This window comes from Meles meles, chromosome 13 (genome assembly GCF_922984935.1).
Source record: "Meles meles chromosome 13, mMelMel3.1 paternal haplotype, whole genome shotgun sequence".
NCBI classification, from domain to species: Eukaryota; Metazoa; Chordata; class Mammalia; order Carnivora; family Mustelidae; genus Meles; species Meles meles.
Window position 1 is genome coordinate 62,638,347 of NC_060078.1, and position 19,421 is coordinate 62,657,767.

At 34.6% G+C, this 19,421-nt stretch overlaps 1 protein-coding gene across 3 annotated transcripts in view; it reads left to right on the forward strand.

Annotated features, from left to right (window-relative positions):
* The window catches only part of SLK (STE20 like kinase), a 61,911-nt gene that overhangs the window by 23,170 nt on the left and 19,320 nt on the right, over window positions 1-19,421 (forward strand). For 2 of the 3 annotated variants that reach the window (XM_046026870.1, XM_046026873.1), the window contains exons 3-13: window positions 533-581; window positions 923-1,072; window positions 4,626-4,698; window positions 4,866-5,060; window positions 5,851-5,932; window positions 7,595-7,723; window positions 8,055-9,425; window positions 11,535-11,665; window positions 11,884-12,007; window positions 15,063-15,242; window positions 17,660-17,752. In XM_046026870.1, the coding sequence (XP_045882826.1) occupies window positions 533-581; window positions 923-1,072; window positions 4,626-4,698; window positions 4,866-5,060; window positions 5,851-5,932; window positions 7,595-7,723; window positions 8,055-9,425; window positions 11,535-11,665; window positions 11,884-12,007; window positions 15,063-15,242; window positions 17,660-17,752 (2,577 nt within the window). The remainder of the gene's footprint in view (window positions 1-532; window positions 582-922; window positions 1,073-4,625; window positions 4,699-4,865; window positions 5,061-5,850; window positions 5,933-7,594; window positions 7,724-8,054; window positions 9,426-11,534; window positions 11,666-11,883; window positions 12,008-15,062; window positions 15,243-17,659; window positions 17,753-19,421) is intronic. The other variant, XM_046026871.1, reaches the window with a different exon arrangement.

Genomic DNA, 19,421 nt, shown 5'->3' on the forward strand with positions numbered 1-19,421 from the left:
TGGGTAAGACGGAAAGGTGCCTCGTGGTTTGTACCAGGGGGATCTGGGAAGGCATCCATCAGAATGTGATTGATAATTGAACTGGGATTGGAAGCTTGTGTGTGTGTGTGTGTGTGTTTTAAAGAAGTCTCTAAGTATTTTGAGGATTTATTCCTATTAGAAAAGTTGAAAAATAGGTTTGATCACTTAAATCACAGTAGTTACATTAAAAATGAGTATAGTAAAATCTCTTGGTAGTGATGAAATGGATATAAAATACTGTTCCCAAGAAAAATTGTGTACCTAGTAATTTTACAGAAGCAGGTACACTAAAAATGGTGATCATATGTCTATAATATAATGTGTTTGTGCTTTTTCAAATGTGTATCATTAAGACACAACTTTTTTGACAGAAAATCTTTATGGTGTAAAGATATCAGTATAATATTGTTTCCATATCCTAGTTATTCCTTTATCTTTTTTGCTAAATTGAAAAAAAAATACTCAAACCCAGTTTTGAGTTAGACACATGGTTTTTTTTGTTTGCTTGCAGATCCTTATTGAATTTTGTGCAGGTGGAGCGGTGGATGCGGTGATGCTTGGTAAACATCATTTTGTTCTTTATGTTTGTATTTTAAATTACATTTAATCAAAGGATTTCAGACATTTGACCATATATATACATCTTGAATATATATTATCTTGAGTGAAGCTCAGTAAATTAAGGAATCAGCCTAATTACATTATATATTCTTAAATAATTGTAACACAATTCTAAAATGAAATGTTGAATATAATATGTAAAGAAAATAATCTTTGTAGATATTTAGTTCTTCAAAATAATTCACTGATTGTTACCTTTGACGTTGATGGTGAAGGTATACACCTTGTTAATGTGTTTTCACTGTATAACAATGCAGATTTGTTTACTCTTTCCTTATAGAACTCGAGAGACCATTAACTGAGTCCCAAATACAAGTAGTTTGTAAACAGACTCTAGAGGCCTTGAACTACTTGCATGATAATAAAATCATCCACAGAGATCTAAAGGCTGGCAACATTCTTTTTACCTTAGATGGAGATATTAAGTTGGGTAAGTTTCTTCCCTTAAATAAACCATTTGAATTTGTGCTGAGATTTTCCCCTGGATATATGTGACTTAATATTGTTTTGTTATGACACAACTGTGTAAAACATGGAGAAATTACTCCATGTTAATTTTTTAAATACTGCCTTGGATAAATAATTCATTAACTCCCAGAATTCCCAAGTATAGGCAACTTATATAAAGACACTTTAAACAGAAGGTAAGAAAGGATGGACTTCATTTTCAAAAAGACAAATGTTTTTGTTTTTTTTTTGTTTTTTATCCTAACCTCTTCTGTATTACATGTGTATCTCCTTCTATCCTAAGAGTTCTGGTTCTCAAGGGCATTGATGATAGATTTAGAATATCCCATAATTACTTATTTTTGTTCCCTTTTCTATATTTAATGCTCACCACCAGTCCTTACACTGATATCTCTTTGGTCATGTTGGTTGTCTGAAGTTTATTCTCTGGTAGATAAACTCTGGAGGAGTCCTCTGAATTCTTACATAATGATAAAAGTTCTACCCATATTTATACTTTGAAGGTCAGTTTTGCTGGATAGAAAATCCTTGGCTTACATTTCTTTCCTTGAGTTATCTGAAATATGTTACCCTGTTTTCTTCTGTTATAAAGTGTTAGTGTTGAAAAGTCTGCTGATAATCTGATTTTCTTTCTCTTTCAAGTCATGTACTGTTTTTGCCTAGATGCCAAAGAGTTTTTTTTCTTCAAGGACCAATAATTTGACTAGACTTTTCTCTAATATGTTCTTCTAATATTCAAGCCTTTTTTTTTTTTTTTTCCCCAGGGAGGTTTTCTGGAATTACAGGTTTGAGTATTTGTTCTGTTCCCTTTCATTGACATCTTTTTTAGGAACTTTTTTTGTTTGTTGGCTTTTCCAGTCAGCAATATTTAAGAACTTTGTCCCAGATTCTTTTTATCTTTCTTCATTTTTAAAAAATTGTGGCAAAATATAAAAGATTCCCGTTTCAGCTATTTTTAAGTGTACAGTTCTGTAGCATATTCACATCGTTGTGCAGCCATCACCACTATCCATCTCTAGAACTCTTTTCATCTTTCCCGATTGACGCTCTGTACCCATTAAACATTAACTCCCAATTCCTCCCTCCACCCCTAGGTCCTGACAACTACCGTTCTACTTTCTGTCTCTATGAATTTGACTACTCTAGATACCTCATATAAGTGGAATCATACAAATATTTATCTTTTTGTGACTGGCTTATTTTACTTAGCATAATGTCTTCAAGGTTCAACCATGTTGTAACATGTCCATTTCCTTTTAAAGGATGAGCAGTGTCTGTTACTTATATGTACCACATTTTGTTTATCAATTCAGCCATTGATGGACACTTTGCCTTCTACCTTTTGGCTCTTGTGAATAATGCTGCTATGAACATAGATATACAAATACCTGTTTGACTCCCTGCTTTCAATTCTTTTGATTATTCTAGAAATGGAATTGCTGGATCATGGGGCGATTCTGTATTTAATTTTTTGAGAAACTGCCATTTTCCATAGTAGTTGTACCATTTTACATTCCCATCAGCAATGCACAAGGGTTCCAGTTTAATTTTTCTTGAGTTCTCTTACCTCATAATTGAGGTTTTGTAATTCTGATGATGTATGTTACTCTTTTATGTTTTATATCTTTTTTTTTAACTCTGGTAGCTCATTTAAAAATTGTACGTTATCATTTTGATCCATTTTGGTGAACGTTTTTCTGTAAATGTATTTAGAATCTTAAATATAGGAACATACTTCTGTGTAAAAGAGTGCATACCTTTAAAAATAAGTAAATTATTGAAGATTTAGGAATACCAAAATAGTCTTGAGTTGGTTGACATTTAAAACGGTTGCAGTTTTTGTTTTATTAATTTATTAATACTTAGAGAACCTTCTATTTCTGTGATACCTTGTTACATGTACACGGATGTAAAGAACCATACTATCCTCAAGAACTATTTAATATACCACAGTAACCAAATTTTTATGATTTTATCAGGTCATATGGTTATAAATGGAAATAAATGGGTAAAATGCTATTTTAACAGACCAACATATACATGCGGCATCATTATAAATAGAACTACAAAGCATGTAGCAACCTTAATTTTCCCCTTTGCACAACAATTAAGGTACCTTTTTGTCCATCTTCAGTTTACCTCCTGTTCATAAGGGTGCTTAGAGAAACATGAGTATTGACAGGGGACAGTGTAGGTCTGTTTCTGGATCTCCTTCCCCAGTCATATTCGGCGGGGGAGAAAGTTGAAAAGAAAGAGCATTAATAGGCTCTAGGAAAATACTTGATTAAGTACTGAGCTCATTTTACCTGAGTACAGAACCTCTTCTGGCAGGAATTCAAATTGTGGTTTCAAGTACTTCCTCCAAAAACATAAGAGAAGCTTCTAAGTTGAGGAGGTTGGGATAGTGGTAAAGAGTCCTGAATAAATCTATTTACGTTGTATCTTCTACAGATATATCTTCCAAGTTTAATATGTTTTATTTGCTTACTCATTTATGAATTTCTTTATAAAACATTAATGAAATATCTAATGTAATAAAGGACTTTGTACACCACATTAGGAAGCTTGAAATTCATTCTACAGGCAATAGATAGCTACCACTGTCTTTCAAGTGGGAGAATTATGTGGTCCAAAAAAACCCCCCAAAATTATATGGTCCAAAAAAAACCCCCACCATATAATAGACACAAATAATTAGAACACAGTCAGGATTTCATGAGTTTTAAGAGTTCTACCAACAAAATAGCAGAAAGATTAAAGTTATAGATATGGCTGCTAATGGTAGCTACCATTTATTGAGTATATATTCTGTGTCACTTTTGAGGGTATGAGCACCAAATACTGGATTTTTGATATTTATTCATTTTGAGAATTATGGCATTTTAAACATGAAACTTCAAAAGTTATGTATAAATGGTATGAGGTAATTATGCAGCAAGAGCAAATTGTGTTGCTATTGTTCTCTAAGTGGAAAAGGTGAGATTAACAACTGATAAAGCTGTAATGTTGCTGTTCTCTATAATTTAAATTAGGAAACATGGTTTTTGATTTTTTTCTTTATAATATAATTTTATGGGAAATTAGCAAGACATATGCTGTCATAAAGGCTACTTTGTAATTTCTGCTTTTCACCCTATAGAAAAAAATGTTTATGTTTATCGATTTAATTTTATCATTTACCACTAGTTGGCATTTGCTTTGAAGTGTTATTAGACTGATCTGTTTTAAAGTTACTATTTGTTTTTATCAATTCTGAAGAATTCATGATCTGAAGATGTATAAGGGTGGTAATATTAAATGTATTAATGGTAAGATATTTTCTTTGGCAGTTTTTTTGGAGAGTGTTGTGGTAAAAAGATTGCAGTCAGAATTAGGATGGTAGAGAAGTTACTCTATTTTGTTTACCCTTTAATAAGAGTGGTCTTGTTAAAGACTTGAAATGCTTTTCCCTATGTGAAATACAGTGAGCTTTGCTAAAAACTATTAATACTTTGTATGATTGCTTTTATTTCTAGCGGATTTTGGAGTATCAGCTAAAAACACAAGGACAATTCAAAGAAGAGATTCCTTTATTGGCACACCATATTGGTATGTATTCAGCTTTATGGATTTATAGTATTATGTCAGAAGCTCTTATCACCCATTATCACTCATTATTTTTGCTCACATAATTGATTATCCTATATCTTTTATGTGGCTTGCAATTGTTATTCTTAAGCTAAGCATCTTAACTTTTCAATTCTCTGTCTTCATAGGATGGCTCCTGAAGTAGTCATGTGTGAAACATCTAAGGACAGACCCTATGACTACAAAGCTGATGTTTGGTCCCTGGGTATCACTTTAATAGAAATGGCTGAGATAGAACCACCTCATCATGAATTAAATCCAATGCGAGTGCTGCTAAAAATAGCAAAATCAGAGCCCCCTACCTTAGCACAGCCATCAAAATGGTAAAATACTCTAAATGAAGCCTTTTACAAAGCAAAACTTGATGTTTTATTCTCCCAGCTTCTCAAGGGTATTTAAATTTAGTTACATGGTACAAAGACTGTATGAGTAGAAAACTGATTTTTGGTAGGTTTTTTTTTTATAAGACTTAAGAACCACACAAACTCTTATAACTAACTTTTCCCATAAATTTGAAAGTATCAATGATTTGAGGTCTACATGAAACAACTGTATATAATATAGTATTTTTTTAAAGATTTTATTTATTTATTTGATAGGAAAACATAGCAAGAGAGGGAACACAAGCAGGGGGAGTGGGAGAGGTAGCAGCAGGCTTCCTGCTGAGCAGGAAGCCCAATGTGGGGCTCGATCCCAGGACCCTGGGATTATGACCTGAGCCAAAGGCAGACGCTTAAGGACTGAGCCACCCAGGCGCCCCTATAATACAGTATTTTCTATACTGTAAGAAAGTGAGGAATATATGTGATTAATTTATATTTGTGGAATTTAATAGAAGAGTTTCTGTGGTTTTTGGCATACTTAGAATATATGGCTATATCATAATGTCTGAAACTATGACTACATACATATATATTTAATTTTATATTTACAGATGATATCTTAATATTCATCTTAATATTATTATGAAATCTTAGTATTCTCATTAACCAGTCTGGTTATATTGAATAGTATTACATATATTAAAAAACACAACTGTAACTTACCAGAGTTTTGTTTGATTTTAATAACAAGAAAATAAAACAATATCATTGTTAAAATTTTATTTTGAAGGTCTTCAAATTTTAAGGACTTTCTAAAGAAATGCTTGGAAAAGAATGTGGATTCCAGGTGGACTACATCTCAGCTACTGCAGGTAAGAGAAGAGAAATATGACAGTGATCATGTCATTGTTTTAACATCTCGTTATGAAGAATACAATTTCAGATTCATTCAGTGTATTCTCTTTTCACTCAAGTTTCCCTGTAGAAAATTGGAATACATTATAGTAGTAAACATTTGCTTTATAAACATATGTGCTGCCATTACCAAAAAGCATTTAGCTTCAAAGTCATTCCTTTTGTGCTTTTTTGATTAAGTTTAATTGTATTCCTTTTATTCTGTTAGTTATTTCCATTTTGTTAGTTATTTCCACTTTGTCTCTCCAGTTTCTAGAAAGCAAGTCCCTTGGGGGCAGGGGTCATGAGCTAATTAATTTTTTTTTATATCTCTTACAGTGAGGATAAATATTCAATAATATTTGACTGTTGAGTTTTTAAAAAATGGTGTTAAAGTGAGTAGATCAGTTTGTTTTATAGGAGGACCTATTTGTAATATATGAAATAGAAACTTGTTAAATAATATTACAGGTAGACAAACAGCCAATCTTTAGGCAGTTACTGTTAGATTGAGTTACTTTTGCATTCTAGTATTTTAGGTTGATCTGTTTATCTCGGGGGAAAAGCAGAAAAAATTGCCTTGCTCTGTGCAACAGGTACATCCCTAGATACACTTTCTCTTATTATTTTATTACCCCACTTTAGAAGGTCTTAGTCTGTGACATGTGCTATTAAGTGCTGCTGAGTATACAAAAATGAATAAAATGTCTTCTTACTCTTAAGAATATTAGAACCATGTCATAAAATCAGGTATATGCAGACCTTTTTTTTTTTTTTTTTTAAGATTTTATTTATTTGAGAGAGAAAGGGCATGAGCAGGTGAGAGGAAAGGGTAGAGGGAGAGGGAGAAGCAGGTGCCCTGCTGAGTGGAGAACCCAGTGCAGGACTGGATCTCGGGCCCCTGGGATCATGACCTGAGCTGAAGGCAGATTCTTAACTCACTGAGCCACCCAGGTGCCCTTATTTGCAGACACCTTTAACAGAACTCTAAAGCTTTTTGTAATTCTTTTATTGAGGCTTTTTCCAGGATTTATATATATTGTTGTTACTTTTTAAGAGCTAAAAATGTATCCATTTGAAACTTGCTTTAAAATTTAATTTAGATTATGAAATTTCAAACATAGAAAAGTACATGTACCCATATATGTGTTACCATTTTTGACATATTTCCTTCAGATTCTTTTAAGAAAGTACATAGTTGCAGGCAGCCCTATTACTGCTCAGTCCCCTTCTCCTTCCTTGCCCAGATGCAACATTATCTGAAGTTGTTTATATTTTTGTTATCCACGTATTTATATTCTTTTTTTTTTTTTTAAAGATTTTATTTATTTATTTGAAAAAGATCACAAGTAGGCAGAGAGGCAGGCAGAGAGAGAGAGGGGAGGAAGCAGGCTCCCTGCTGAGCAGAGAGCCTGATGTGGGGCTCGATCCCTGCTGAGCAGAGAGCCCGATGTGGGGCTCGATCCCAGGACTCTGAGATCATGACCTGAGCTGAAGGCAGAGGCTTTAACCCACTGAGCCACCCAGGCGCCCCACCACGTATTTATATTCTTACCACATAATGACATGTGTATTATGTGTCTGAAATTTTATAAGTGTTTCAGCTGTTATTAAGTATGCTCTTCTTAATACTCAAACAGCATCCCTTTGTTACGGTTGATTCCAACAAACCAATTCGAGAGCTGATTGCAGAGGCAAAGGCTGAAGTAACAGAAGAAGTTGAAGATGGCAAAGAGGAAGATGATGATGAGGAAACAGAAAACTCTTTGGTCAGTATTTAGAAATGGAATGTTATTTAGGTAATATTTAAAGTTAGGTTTTGAGGTGTAATTGCACCTGTGTCTAAAGATTAATTGATAGGTAGCAGTACAAAACCTTTAATTTTAGGGTGAAGATTAACAAGTTTGCCTTTTGCTACTCATTTTTGTCATATTTATTTGAAGATTTGTCAGTTCTTTATTTTTATAACTTCATCAAATTTTAATTAAGATATTAAATCGTTATGTACTGTTTAAATCCTATATCTGTATACAAAATATATATTTGGACTCCATCTTGAAGTTATGTTTTAACACTAAAAATTTATAAAATCTTTTTTAGCCAATACCTGCAAGTAAGCGTGCCTCATCTGACCTCAGTATTGCCAGCTCTGAAGAAGATAAACTTTCACAAAATGCTTGTATTTTGGAATCTGTCTCGGAAAAAACAGAACGTAATGCTTATGAAGATAAATTTAACAGCAAAGTTCTTAATGAAAATCTCACCACTGAGGAGCCTGAGAAAGCTGCAGAGGGTGTTAATGAACATATTAATGATGCTCACTTAGAAGCTATGGCTGAACTTCATAATAGAACAACAGTAATCGAGGAAAATGGGAGAGAGGAGAAGAGACTCAAGCTTGAAAATTTGCCTGACACAGAAGACCAAGGAATAGTGGACATTAATTCAGTCAGTGAAGGAAAAGAGAATAACATAACTTTAGAAAGAGATGCTGAACAGAATCTGAAACCTGAGGAAGAAATGGATCAGGAAAAACAACAGATATTTGAAAATAAGATTATGAAATCTGAAGAAACTAAAGATACTGCTATTCAGACAATGGATTTAGTTTCTCAAGAGACCGGAGAAAAAGAGGCAGACATTCAGCCAGTTGAAAATGAAGTTGCATTTATGAAGGAAGACAGCCAAGAGAAATTGGGAAAAGACGACAAAATTCTAGAAGATGTGATCAGTGATACAAGCAATTTGATAGGAACGAATGAGGCAGGAGATGTTGCTCAGAAAGCAGTTGAAAACAGTGCTGAGGATGCTCAGGGTAATGATGGGAAAGAAGTGACTGAAGTAGACCAGAAATTAGTAAGTAAGCCCACAGAAGGTCCCGAGGCTGGTGTTACTGAGAAAGTTCCTGTTAAAGATGTAGTGGAAACTAATGAGATAGATCAGAAATCTGTGGAAGGTAAAGATGAGGAACAATTAATCAACAGTTTAGAGAACACAGTGAAGACCAGTGAGGAATCTGGGACAAATGAAGGTGAGGAAATTACTGAGTCCAGTAACGCTGAAGAAAGAAAGGTCAGACGTGCAGTACCTCATACTGACGACAAGGCTTTAGGAAGTGAAACTCGGGATGCTCATGAAGCCACTGTTCAGATAGATACAGAGCAAAAAGCAATTCCATGTGAAGTGCCAATTGAAACAGAACCTCAAGTGACTCCATCTTCACAGCCCAGTGAACTTCAGCCTGTTCCAATACCGAGTATTAATATCAACTCTGAAGATGCAGAAAATAAAGGGGAAATAGGTGCTTTATCAAAAACTGAAACCATGCTGGTTCCAGAATCTGAGAATCAAAAGGAAAATGATACTGATTCAGGCACAGGTTCTACTACTGATAATAGCAGCATTGACTTGAATTTATCCATCTCCAGCTTCCTAAGCAAAACTAAAGACAGTGGATCAATATCTTTGCAAGTAAGTATATGTGGGTCCTTGTTTGGGTTTTTCATCATTTTGGCAATTTACAGTTTAGGTGAAACAGACATTTCGAAAATAAAACAGCACTAAATCATGTAGTACCAACCCTGTAAAACTCTTAAGGCCTATGAAGGCAATCAACTAAAAAGAATGAAGGAGAGAGATGCTGAATGTAATCTTTTACTTTTTTGGTAATACCTATTTTTGCCAACCTGATGTAAACAGTAGAAGTTACTTGGTGTGGTTGGGTTCTCTTATTGCACATATTTAGATACATTTTAGGAAGAATCCTTAATATATGAAAGAATTGAGGAAAGAATGATCACTTTTTAAGATTTTATTTATTTATTTGACAGACAGAGATCACAGGTAGGCAGAGAGGCAGGCAGAGAGAGAGGAAGGGAAGCAGGCTCCCTGCTGAGCAGAGAGCCTGATACGGGGCTTGATCCCAGGACCCTGGGATCATGACCTGAGCTGAAGGCAGAGGCTTTAACCCACTGAGCCACCCAGGAGGCCCGAATGATCACTTTTTAAGCACATTTAGAGTGTAACAGTCTTTGATTTACCAGTGGTCCATACATTGTTGCCTCCTCAGTCATAGTTATCACTACTGCTGTGAGAACCACTATGAGAAAACAAAAACTAAAATGCAGAACACTTAGAGCTTTTAGAGCCATTTTCCAATCTTAGTGCGCTTAAGAATTACCAGGGGTATATCTGATTTAGGGATATTAACTAGACTTAGTGGTGTTAAATGGTGATCATTTACCAATACATGCAAATGTTGAATTGTTATGTTGTACACCTGAAATTAATATACTATTTATTATATGTCAAGTATACTCAACATGAATAAATTATTTTAAAAATGAGTTTAAAGGGGAGCTATGTGGAGGTCTGGGGTAGGGCCCAAGAATCATTATTTGTAACAGAAGATCCATGGAATTCTGATACATGTGAGCCATAGACTACTTAAATACTCTGGGTTGACAGCAGAAGACTGTACAAAGCAGGAAGAACTTAAGAAACTGACCTTAGAAGCTCCAGGGCGTGACTGATGAGTCTGCCTCTCTGCACCAAATTATTACACTTATTACCTAGATTGTTTTCAGTTAAATTCCATTATTTGAACTGAATAACCTTTTTAAAAAATTCAAATACTTTTTTTGAGAATTAAGGTGATATTAATTGTAGATACTTGAGTAGGGACTGAAGAAAATAGGATGTTTGGATTTACAGGGTGGCATACCCACTTTAGGTTTTAGGGGAAGCCTGGCTAGATAGGGTTCCATAGTCCAGGGCTTAGGAAGAGAAGCACGAGTATACTGGCAGCCTGGAGAGTTGAACACTAAGAGATTGCAGAAAGGTGATTGGAAAGTGCTAGAGACAAACTAAAATCCTAAGGCATTTTGAATTTAAGTACTTTCATATTCTCCTTTTGCTCCTTCTGCTTTCAAATCCTTCTCCCATTTCAAAATTTTTTGCTCTCAGTACTTATATGTATGCCAACTATCGTTTTTGGAATGTTATTTTTCTGTTATTTCTATTTGGATTTAAAAAGCATTTGGATACCAACTGAGGAATGGAATTTGGTCTTGATAGAGAATTGTAGGCAATAACTCAGGCAGTAGAAGCGTTATCTTTCTAGTAACTCTAAAATCACTGTTCATCCCTGTTTCTGAGATGGAGGAGAGCTGTTATTATTGTTGCTGATGAAATGGATTTTGATTACAAGTCCTGGCAGTGTGTAAAAATTACCTGGGGAGCCTTTCTAGAATGCAAATTCTCACCACCCTTTTATTTCAGGTTCTTGAAGGGATGAGCCCCAGGCATTCATTTTTAAGTGTTTTTTCAGTGATTCTAAAACTGAAAAGCAGAGGTATCTGAGAACTTAAGGTCAAAAGAGGAAGAAAAATGATTAACATGTAAAAGTTAGCTAATTAGTCATTTATGTGAATTGTTTTTTTTACCACCTGTGTCTAATTACGGTGTGGTGTCATAAAAATTATACATGCACAACTCTGTGTTGTGTTTTGTTGAGGAGAAAATGTTTTCTGTCTCCAGTATTTTCCATATAAAGCCTAACTAAAATAAAATCTCACTCAGGAAACAAGAAGACAAAAGAAAACATTGAAGAAAACACGCAAATTTGTTGTTGATGGTGTAGAAGTCAGTGTAACAACGTCAAAGATAGTTACGGATAGTGATTCCAAAACTGAAGAGTTGAGGTTTCTTAGGTGAGTAGAGAACGTAATTAAAACTGGTTTTATGACTTCCTTTCAGTCTCTGCAAAGTGTGAAGAAATAGAGAAACAGGAGTTAAGTCTTGGCTAATTTTGGATTATTCTCATTACTTTGGCATTTGAAAATATTGTTAAAGTTTTTTTTTTTTTAAGCATTACTTCAAAGGTATAATTTTTGCTCTCTTCCCCATTATTGCTGTTAAATTTTATCAGACGTCAAGAACTTCGGGAGTTAAGATTCCTTCAAAAAGAAGAGCAGAGAGCCCAACAACAGCTCAATAGCAAGCTACAACAACAGCGAGAACAAATTTTCCGGCGCTTTGAGCAAGAAATGATGGTAAAGTCTTAGATTTTGTACCATTTTGTTAATACTGAAATTTAGTGCTTTAAAAAAAAACTACTTTTAGAACTTGTTCTTTCATTATGAGATTTTTCTCTGGCTTTGTTAGCATTTCTGGACTTTATCTCTTTGGTGTTCTGGTATGTCTTTTTTCCTTTTGCATGAAAGGATCTTCTATCTCAGTCTTCCTGTCACTGACTTAACAGTGTGATGGGTGTCTTCTGGTTTTCTTTGCTTAAAATTTATCGTGAAAACCTGGAATCATAAAGCCAGTGGATGGTCTAGAAAGTTCTTAGGTATGCCTATTTCTGGATAATTTTTCAGTGTTAAAATTTGACCTCTCAGACTTAGGATCCAAGATTTTAAGGCAGTCTAGAATAGTTTTCCTCAAGCCTGTCTGGGTATTAGAACTACTTGGGGCTTGTTCAAACTGCTCCTACAGTTAAGCTTCCACATCCCTATTCACAACTCCTAGAGAAATTGGTGCCGACTAGCCAAGGGTAATTGTCATGGAGTCTTTCAATTTTTACCTTGTTCCCAAACTTGGAATAAGTAATGTGTTAAAAAATTTTGGTAATTTATTGAAACATCTAGCTTAATGAAGGTTTTAAATATAGTTCTTCTGCTGTTCTTATAAGTAGTAGGATTGTTTTCTGTGAAATATGGCATTGTTGATTACATTTGTTGAATCATACCTGAGAATTCTTTTTTTTTAAGATTTTATTTATTTATTTGACAGACAGAGATCACAACTAGGCACAGAGAGAGAGAGAGAAGGAAGCAGGCCCCCTGCTGAGCATAGAGCCCAATATGGGGCTCGATCCCAGGACCCTGGGATCATGACCCGAGCCGAAGGTAGAGACTTTAACCCACTGAGCCACCCAGGCGCCCCCATACCTGGGAACCTGGGAATTCTTTTTTTTTTTTTTTTTTTTAAAGATTTTATTTACTTATTTGACAGAGATCACAGATCTCTAGGCGCTCAAAGTGCCAAAGAGTGGGGGGAAGCAGGTTCCCTGCTGAGCAGAGAGCCCGATGCGGGGCTCGATCCCAGGACCCTGATATCATGACCTGAGCTGAAGGCAGAGGCTTAGCCCACTGAGCCATCCAGGTGCCCCAGACTCAATATTCTATTTTCAAGAACCTTATAAAAATTACACCTCTTTTCCCCCCAAATATTTTCTAAAATGTATTGCTTTTTACTTATTTTATTGTCTTTTATTTTTAGTTTTTAGAGCTGGGGGGAGGGGCAGGGAGAGAGGGAAAAAGAATCTTAAGCAGGCTCCATGCCCTGCCTGGAGCCTGTTGTGGAGCTTGATTTCACAACTCGGAGATCATGTCTGTGCGGAAATCAAGAGTCAGATTGTTAATAACAGCCTTCCAGGCGCCCCTTTACTTGTTTTTTAAATAGTCTTTACAAATATTAAACTCTACCTATATCCAAAATTATATAATATTCAAATATTAAATAAGCAGGAATCTTTTGTTGAAAGAGCAGATTTATAGTTTCAAAAGATTTGTCTCAGTGAAAGAGGATGTTTAAGATTCTTAATGGGGCAGGCACCTGGGTAGCTCAGTTAAGTGTTTGCCTTCAGTTCAGGTCATGTTCTCAGGGTCTTGGGATTGAGCCCCTTGTTGGGCTTCCCACTCAGTGGGGAGTCTGCTTCTTCCTTCGTGTCTTCCTCCTCCGCTTGTGCTCTTGCGCGTGCTCTGTCTCTTGCAAATAAATCAATAAAATCTTAAAAAAAAAAAAAAAGAATCTTAAGACTAAATCGGAATATGACAGATAATGGTACATTATTAAAATAGACTTTGGATAATACCTTTGATTTATCATTTATTGGATAAATGTTGAAATTTTTCTGACTTTAGTACTTTATAGCAACTGGATATTCTTCTGGATGGTTTAAAAATTTTAAACATTCTACTCCTTGTATAATAGACAAAAGTATTTTCTGTGTTAGAAAAAAATGAAATGCTCATTTTTTTTTTTAAACAACTCTTTTTTTTTTTTTTTTAAACATTTATTTGACAGAGACAGATCACAAGTAGATAGAGAGGCAGGCAGAGAGAGAGAGAGAGGGAAGCAGGCTCCCTTCTGAGCAGAGAGCCCTATGTGGGACTTGATCCCAGGACCCCGAGATCATGACCTGAGCCGAAGGCAGCGGCTTAACCCACTGAGCCACCCAGGCGCCCTCATTTTTTTTTTTTTAAGATTTTATTTATTTGAGAGAAGAGCGATAGTGCATGCATGCATGAGTTGGGGGGCAGAGGGAGAGGGAGATGCAAACTTCCCGCTGAGCAGGGAGCCTGATGTGGGGCTTGATCCCTGGACCAGGGATCATGACCTGAGCTGAAGGCAGATGCTTAGCCCACTGAGCCACCCAGGCACCCCAGAATTCTTACCTTTTAAAAAAATTCCTTAACGTGTTTTAGCACATTCAGCTTCTTCAATATTGCGAAAGTTCTGTGTCACATCACTAAATTTTCTTTTTAAATTTTATTAACATATAATGTATTATTTGTTTCGGGGTACAGGTCTGTGATTCATCAGTCTTACACAATTCATAGCACTCACCAGAGCACATGCCCTCCCCACTGATCATCACCCAGCCACCCTTTCCCTCCAACAACCCTCAGTTTGTTTCCTGAGATTAAGAGTCTCCTATGGTTTGTCTCCCTCTCTGGTTTTGTCTTATTTCATTTTTCCCTGCCTTTCCCTATGATCCTCTGTCTTGTTTCTCAAATTCCTCATATCAGTGAGATCATATGATAGTTGTCTTTCTCTGATTGACTTATTTCACTTAGCATAATGCCCTCTAGTTCCATCCATGTCGTTGCAAATAGTGGCAAATGGTAAGATTTCAGGTTTTTTTGATGGCTGCATAATAGTCCATTGTGTATACATACCACATGTTCTTTATCCATTGATCTGTTAAATTCATCACTAAATTTAAATGCTGGTTATGTACTCTTAGTAAACATCATCATTATAATGAGTTTAATATGAATGTAGAAAAGTTAAATGATCTTGAGCAACATTGTTTTACAGAGCAAAAAGCGACAATATGATCAAGAAATTGAGAATCTGGAAAAACAGCAGAAACAAACTATTGAACGTTTAGAACAAGAGCACACAAATCGCTTACGAGATGAAGCCAAGCGCATTAAAGGAGAACAAGAGAAAGAGTTGTCCAAATTTCAGAATATGTTAAAGAACCGGAAGAAGGAGGTAAGTGTAACTACTGCTTTTAATTACGAAAGCTGGTTTTTTTAAATGTACACTTAAGACTACAGAATTAGGAATGATACTTGAGAGTTAAATAATAGTCATTCATTCTTTATTTTGGTCTTCCCCATGAAGGGTAGTAATAAGGTGAGATGTTATCCCATTTTACTGCCAAGAATACTGGAGTAGAAGAGGTTTTTAATGGTCTGTTCAAGTTCACAGACTACCATTAAATATCCAGCTAAACCTTGAACCAAGTCTTCAAATTGAGTCTAATTCATTTTCCTTTCAGTCTGTCATTTTTCCTTTATTAATGTAATAGTAGAAATTGTTCTTTCAAGAAAACAGTAGAAAATAGTAGAAATTGGTTCTTTCAAGAAAACTTACTATGTTGTGTTTCCAGGTTGCAACAATAATTCATCGTATCATTTATTTGTAATATTTTATTCATACTTAAAGACTTTTTCTTGAAAAAAATTTTTTTTCTTGGTTAGCATTGTACCAAAACAAAAGCGGAGTACCATTGAAATATGAAATTATAAGTCCATCAAATTGAGAGATACTTTAAGAATCACATGTGGAAAATATCTGTGTAAAGTCATTTCTTTACAGTGAATTATTAAATTTTTCCTGAAATTATTCCATATTGTTATAGAGTCTGTGCTGTTATTTACTATAAAAGATGGCCATTGATTCAGAAAGATTTATATATTGTATTAATGTCTTTTTCTTCCCCAAATTAAAAGAGTTTTACCTATTAGTAAATGTGATTTTATGATTTATCCTATACTAAATCACCAAAGGTGTGGGGGAAGAATTTACCTTTTCATGATAGAAAAGACCCCAGGGATAATAATTATGATTTAATTCTATTAGGATTGGGATAAAAATCTCAGCCAAACCTGTAAATGCATATTCACTTTTGTTGTACTTCTAAAATACCAAGGCTCACTGACATTTAATTATACATAAAACTGAATATAATATTGAGGATCTACTTTAAAAAGCATAGAATCTAATATTAATAAATATAATGCATTCTATAATTTCTTTAGGTAAATAATGAAATGGTATATAATTTTATTTGAAGTAGCTACCATTTCTAAAAATTAGTTTTCTTACCATTTAGTATTTTATGTAGGTTTCTCTATATTCCATGATGTATGACTTGACTGAGGCTCCATGTCAGTTTTCTTGAAACTATGATTAGTTTTTATTGAGAGGTTATTTTTTATTACCAGATTAAATTTTTAAAAATGTATAATTAAATATATGATTTAACCCTAAATATATAAAAGTCTGTAGTTATTTCTGCTGTTTTGGGTTTGGAGATTTTTAGCTGGTGAACATGTTTGAGATCATGATATGCATATTTTAAATAATGATATTAATGTATTTTCTTCCTTATCGCTAATTTCTTGCATTTGGGGAGTCTCTTCCTTTTAATGGTGATTTGGTTTCATGAGGGATTACTGATGGGGAATTTTAAATACACTCTCTTCAATCAAAATCCGTCTCTTTCATAGACCATCAGTAGCATGTGGTGATTTGGAATCTGATTTGGAATCTTTTGGTGCTTCTACTTGTATACACACATGATTGTTTTTCATAGTTGGGTTACAGCTCTGCTGTTAGGTGGAATACATATCTAGGATTTTAAATGATTAAAAGAAGGAACTTTAAATTATACTTCATCTTATAATGTATTTTACCTGGTGTAATAAATCAGCATACTAAACTCTTATTTTGTGAGTGCTTATAATACTGACATTGACAATTAAGTTTGGCTTAAATTGTCAGCAAAGGAGAATATTATTCTAATCCAACACAAAGTCATCAAATATGTTCATTTTTATCACACCATGTATAAAATGGTGTGTTTTCTGAAAAAGGGAAACATAGTCCATTTATTTCTTCTTTTGTTTTTTGTTTTTTGTTTTTTTGGACTCATTAAATGAATTTAATTTAGAGTTATTTCTTTGGTTTTATCAAGCCAATTATGAAATTTTGCACTTTCATAAGTGGCATTAACTTTGCTTATTTTCAACGTTTCAAACAATGTCAATAGATATGTTTAAAATTTTATGATCTTTCAAGAAGGTCAGTTGAGTTTATTATCTTTAGTTCAGAATCAGTGCTGCTGGTAATCCTTTACTGATTGTTTTGGATCTTTAAGAGAGAATAATATGTAGGGATAATTAAGCATCTGATTAACCTTTATGTGGTGTGATGGCCCTTTCTGCACTGAGATTAAGCATGTTCTATCCTTTCTTTTTCACCAAACTAACACCTATATTGTTGCATGTTGAAAGGAACTTTTTAACAGCTTTAATCTTTGACTTGTAGCTTGTCTGCTCACATAAATGCTTGCTGTGGAGAAAGTATTATTTCCCCACCTCCTGCATGCTTATACACTGTAGGTTATAAATGAAGTGGAGAAAGCACCCAAAGAGCTGAGAAAAGAGCTCATGAAACGCAGGAAAGAGGAGCTTGCACAAAGCCAGCATGCTCAGGTAACAGCAGCAGCTTAATGCTACTAAAACCAGAAAGCAGTATTTTTCTCGCAGCTCAGTAAACCATGGTTGAAAGGGCAAACTCCTGCTTTACTTATTATATGATGTTGACTTCTCATACAAAGGTTCCCAGAGCATTCTTTATATAGAACTAAAATCACACCAATGGTGACATTTAAATGTTGCTAATAAGAAATTAAGTGGAATATTTGGAAAGCTGACTCCAAATGAATTAAACAAGTATGTTAATGTGTAATCCATTGTATTCTTATTATAATCATGATGGAAGCTTATGTTTTTAAGTAGATCAGTATTTGCTAGAAGATTTTTATGACAAAATATAGAGGATTAGTGTATAGGCTTTGTGCATATGAAAAGAATACCTCTTTAAAAGACCATTATTTTATAAAGTTGGAAGTTAAAAGAACAGTAGTGAATGGTAATGTTGAATGGAGATCTAATATCTATTACTATTAAACTCAACAACATAATTACCTTAAAACCAGATTTTGAATATTAAGTATGTTTTTCTTTTTGATTCAGAATCGAGCAGTTAAAATATACTTCCTGTATAAACTTGATTCTAGATTATGATAAGGCTGGGCCTACAAAGAAGGGTGAATTATTTACAAAACTAAACAAGATAGTATTTTAAACAGATTTTTCTAAAATTATAAAGACTCTATAAAAATTATAAAGACTCTATAAGGTCTTTTTTACTAGGAATCGTTTTTTCTTTAAGTGGAATGTGGTTTTATGTGATTTAAAAAGTGATTTAAAAAGTGTTTCCCAAACTTTTACAGACCCATGAATAAAGATAGAAGAAACAAAAACCACTGGGGACCATAACAAATGGAATGACATTTAAAAATCTTCTCTTTTTGCCCAGAAGGATTTTTTTTTTAAAGATTTTATTTATTTATTTGACAGACAGAGATCACAAGTAGGCAGAGAGGCAGGCAGAGAGGGAGGAGGAAGCAGGCTTCCCACCAAGCGGAGAGCTAGATGGGGGGCTCCATCCTAGGACCCTGGGATCATGAAGCCAAAAGCAGAGGCTTTAACCCACTGAGCCACCCAGGTGCCCCAGATTTTTTTTTAAGATTTTATTTATTTATTTGACATATTTATTTATTTAATTGACAATATTATTTATTTATTTATTTATTTATTTATTTGACAGAGACAGCGAGAGAGGGGATACAAGCAGGGTGAGTGGAAGTGGGAGGGAGCAGGGAGTGGAAGCTGAGCAGGGAGCCTGATGTGGGGCTCGATCCCAGGACCCTGGGCTCATGACCTGAGCCCAAGGCTGATGCTTAATGACTGAGGCACCCAGGCACCCCCAGAAGGATATTTTTATTTTATTTTGAGAAGGGTATTTGAAACTGCAGTTTACTTGTCACCATCATTTTAAAAGAGGGAATATTTTAACACCATGAAAAATAAGGAAGATATTTTGGAATTTTAAATTTTAACAAAACTAGCCTATTTTAATAAATTTGGTGCTTTAAAAAATTTTTTTTTTATTTGAGCCAGTGAAATATTTTGTCTTAGCCTAGTGTGGGAATTACTAGTTAAAGGGTTCTTGGGTGGCTTAGTTGGTTAATCGTCTGCCTTTGGCTCAGGTCTTGATCCCAGGGTCCTGGGATTGAGCCCTGTGTTGGGCCCCGGC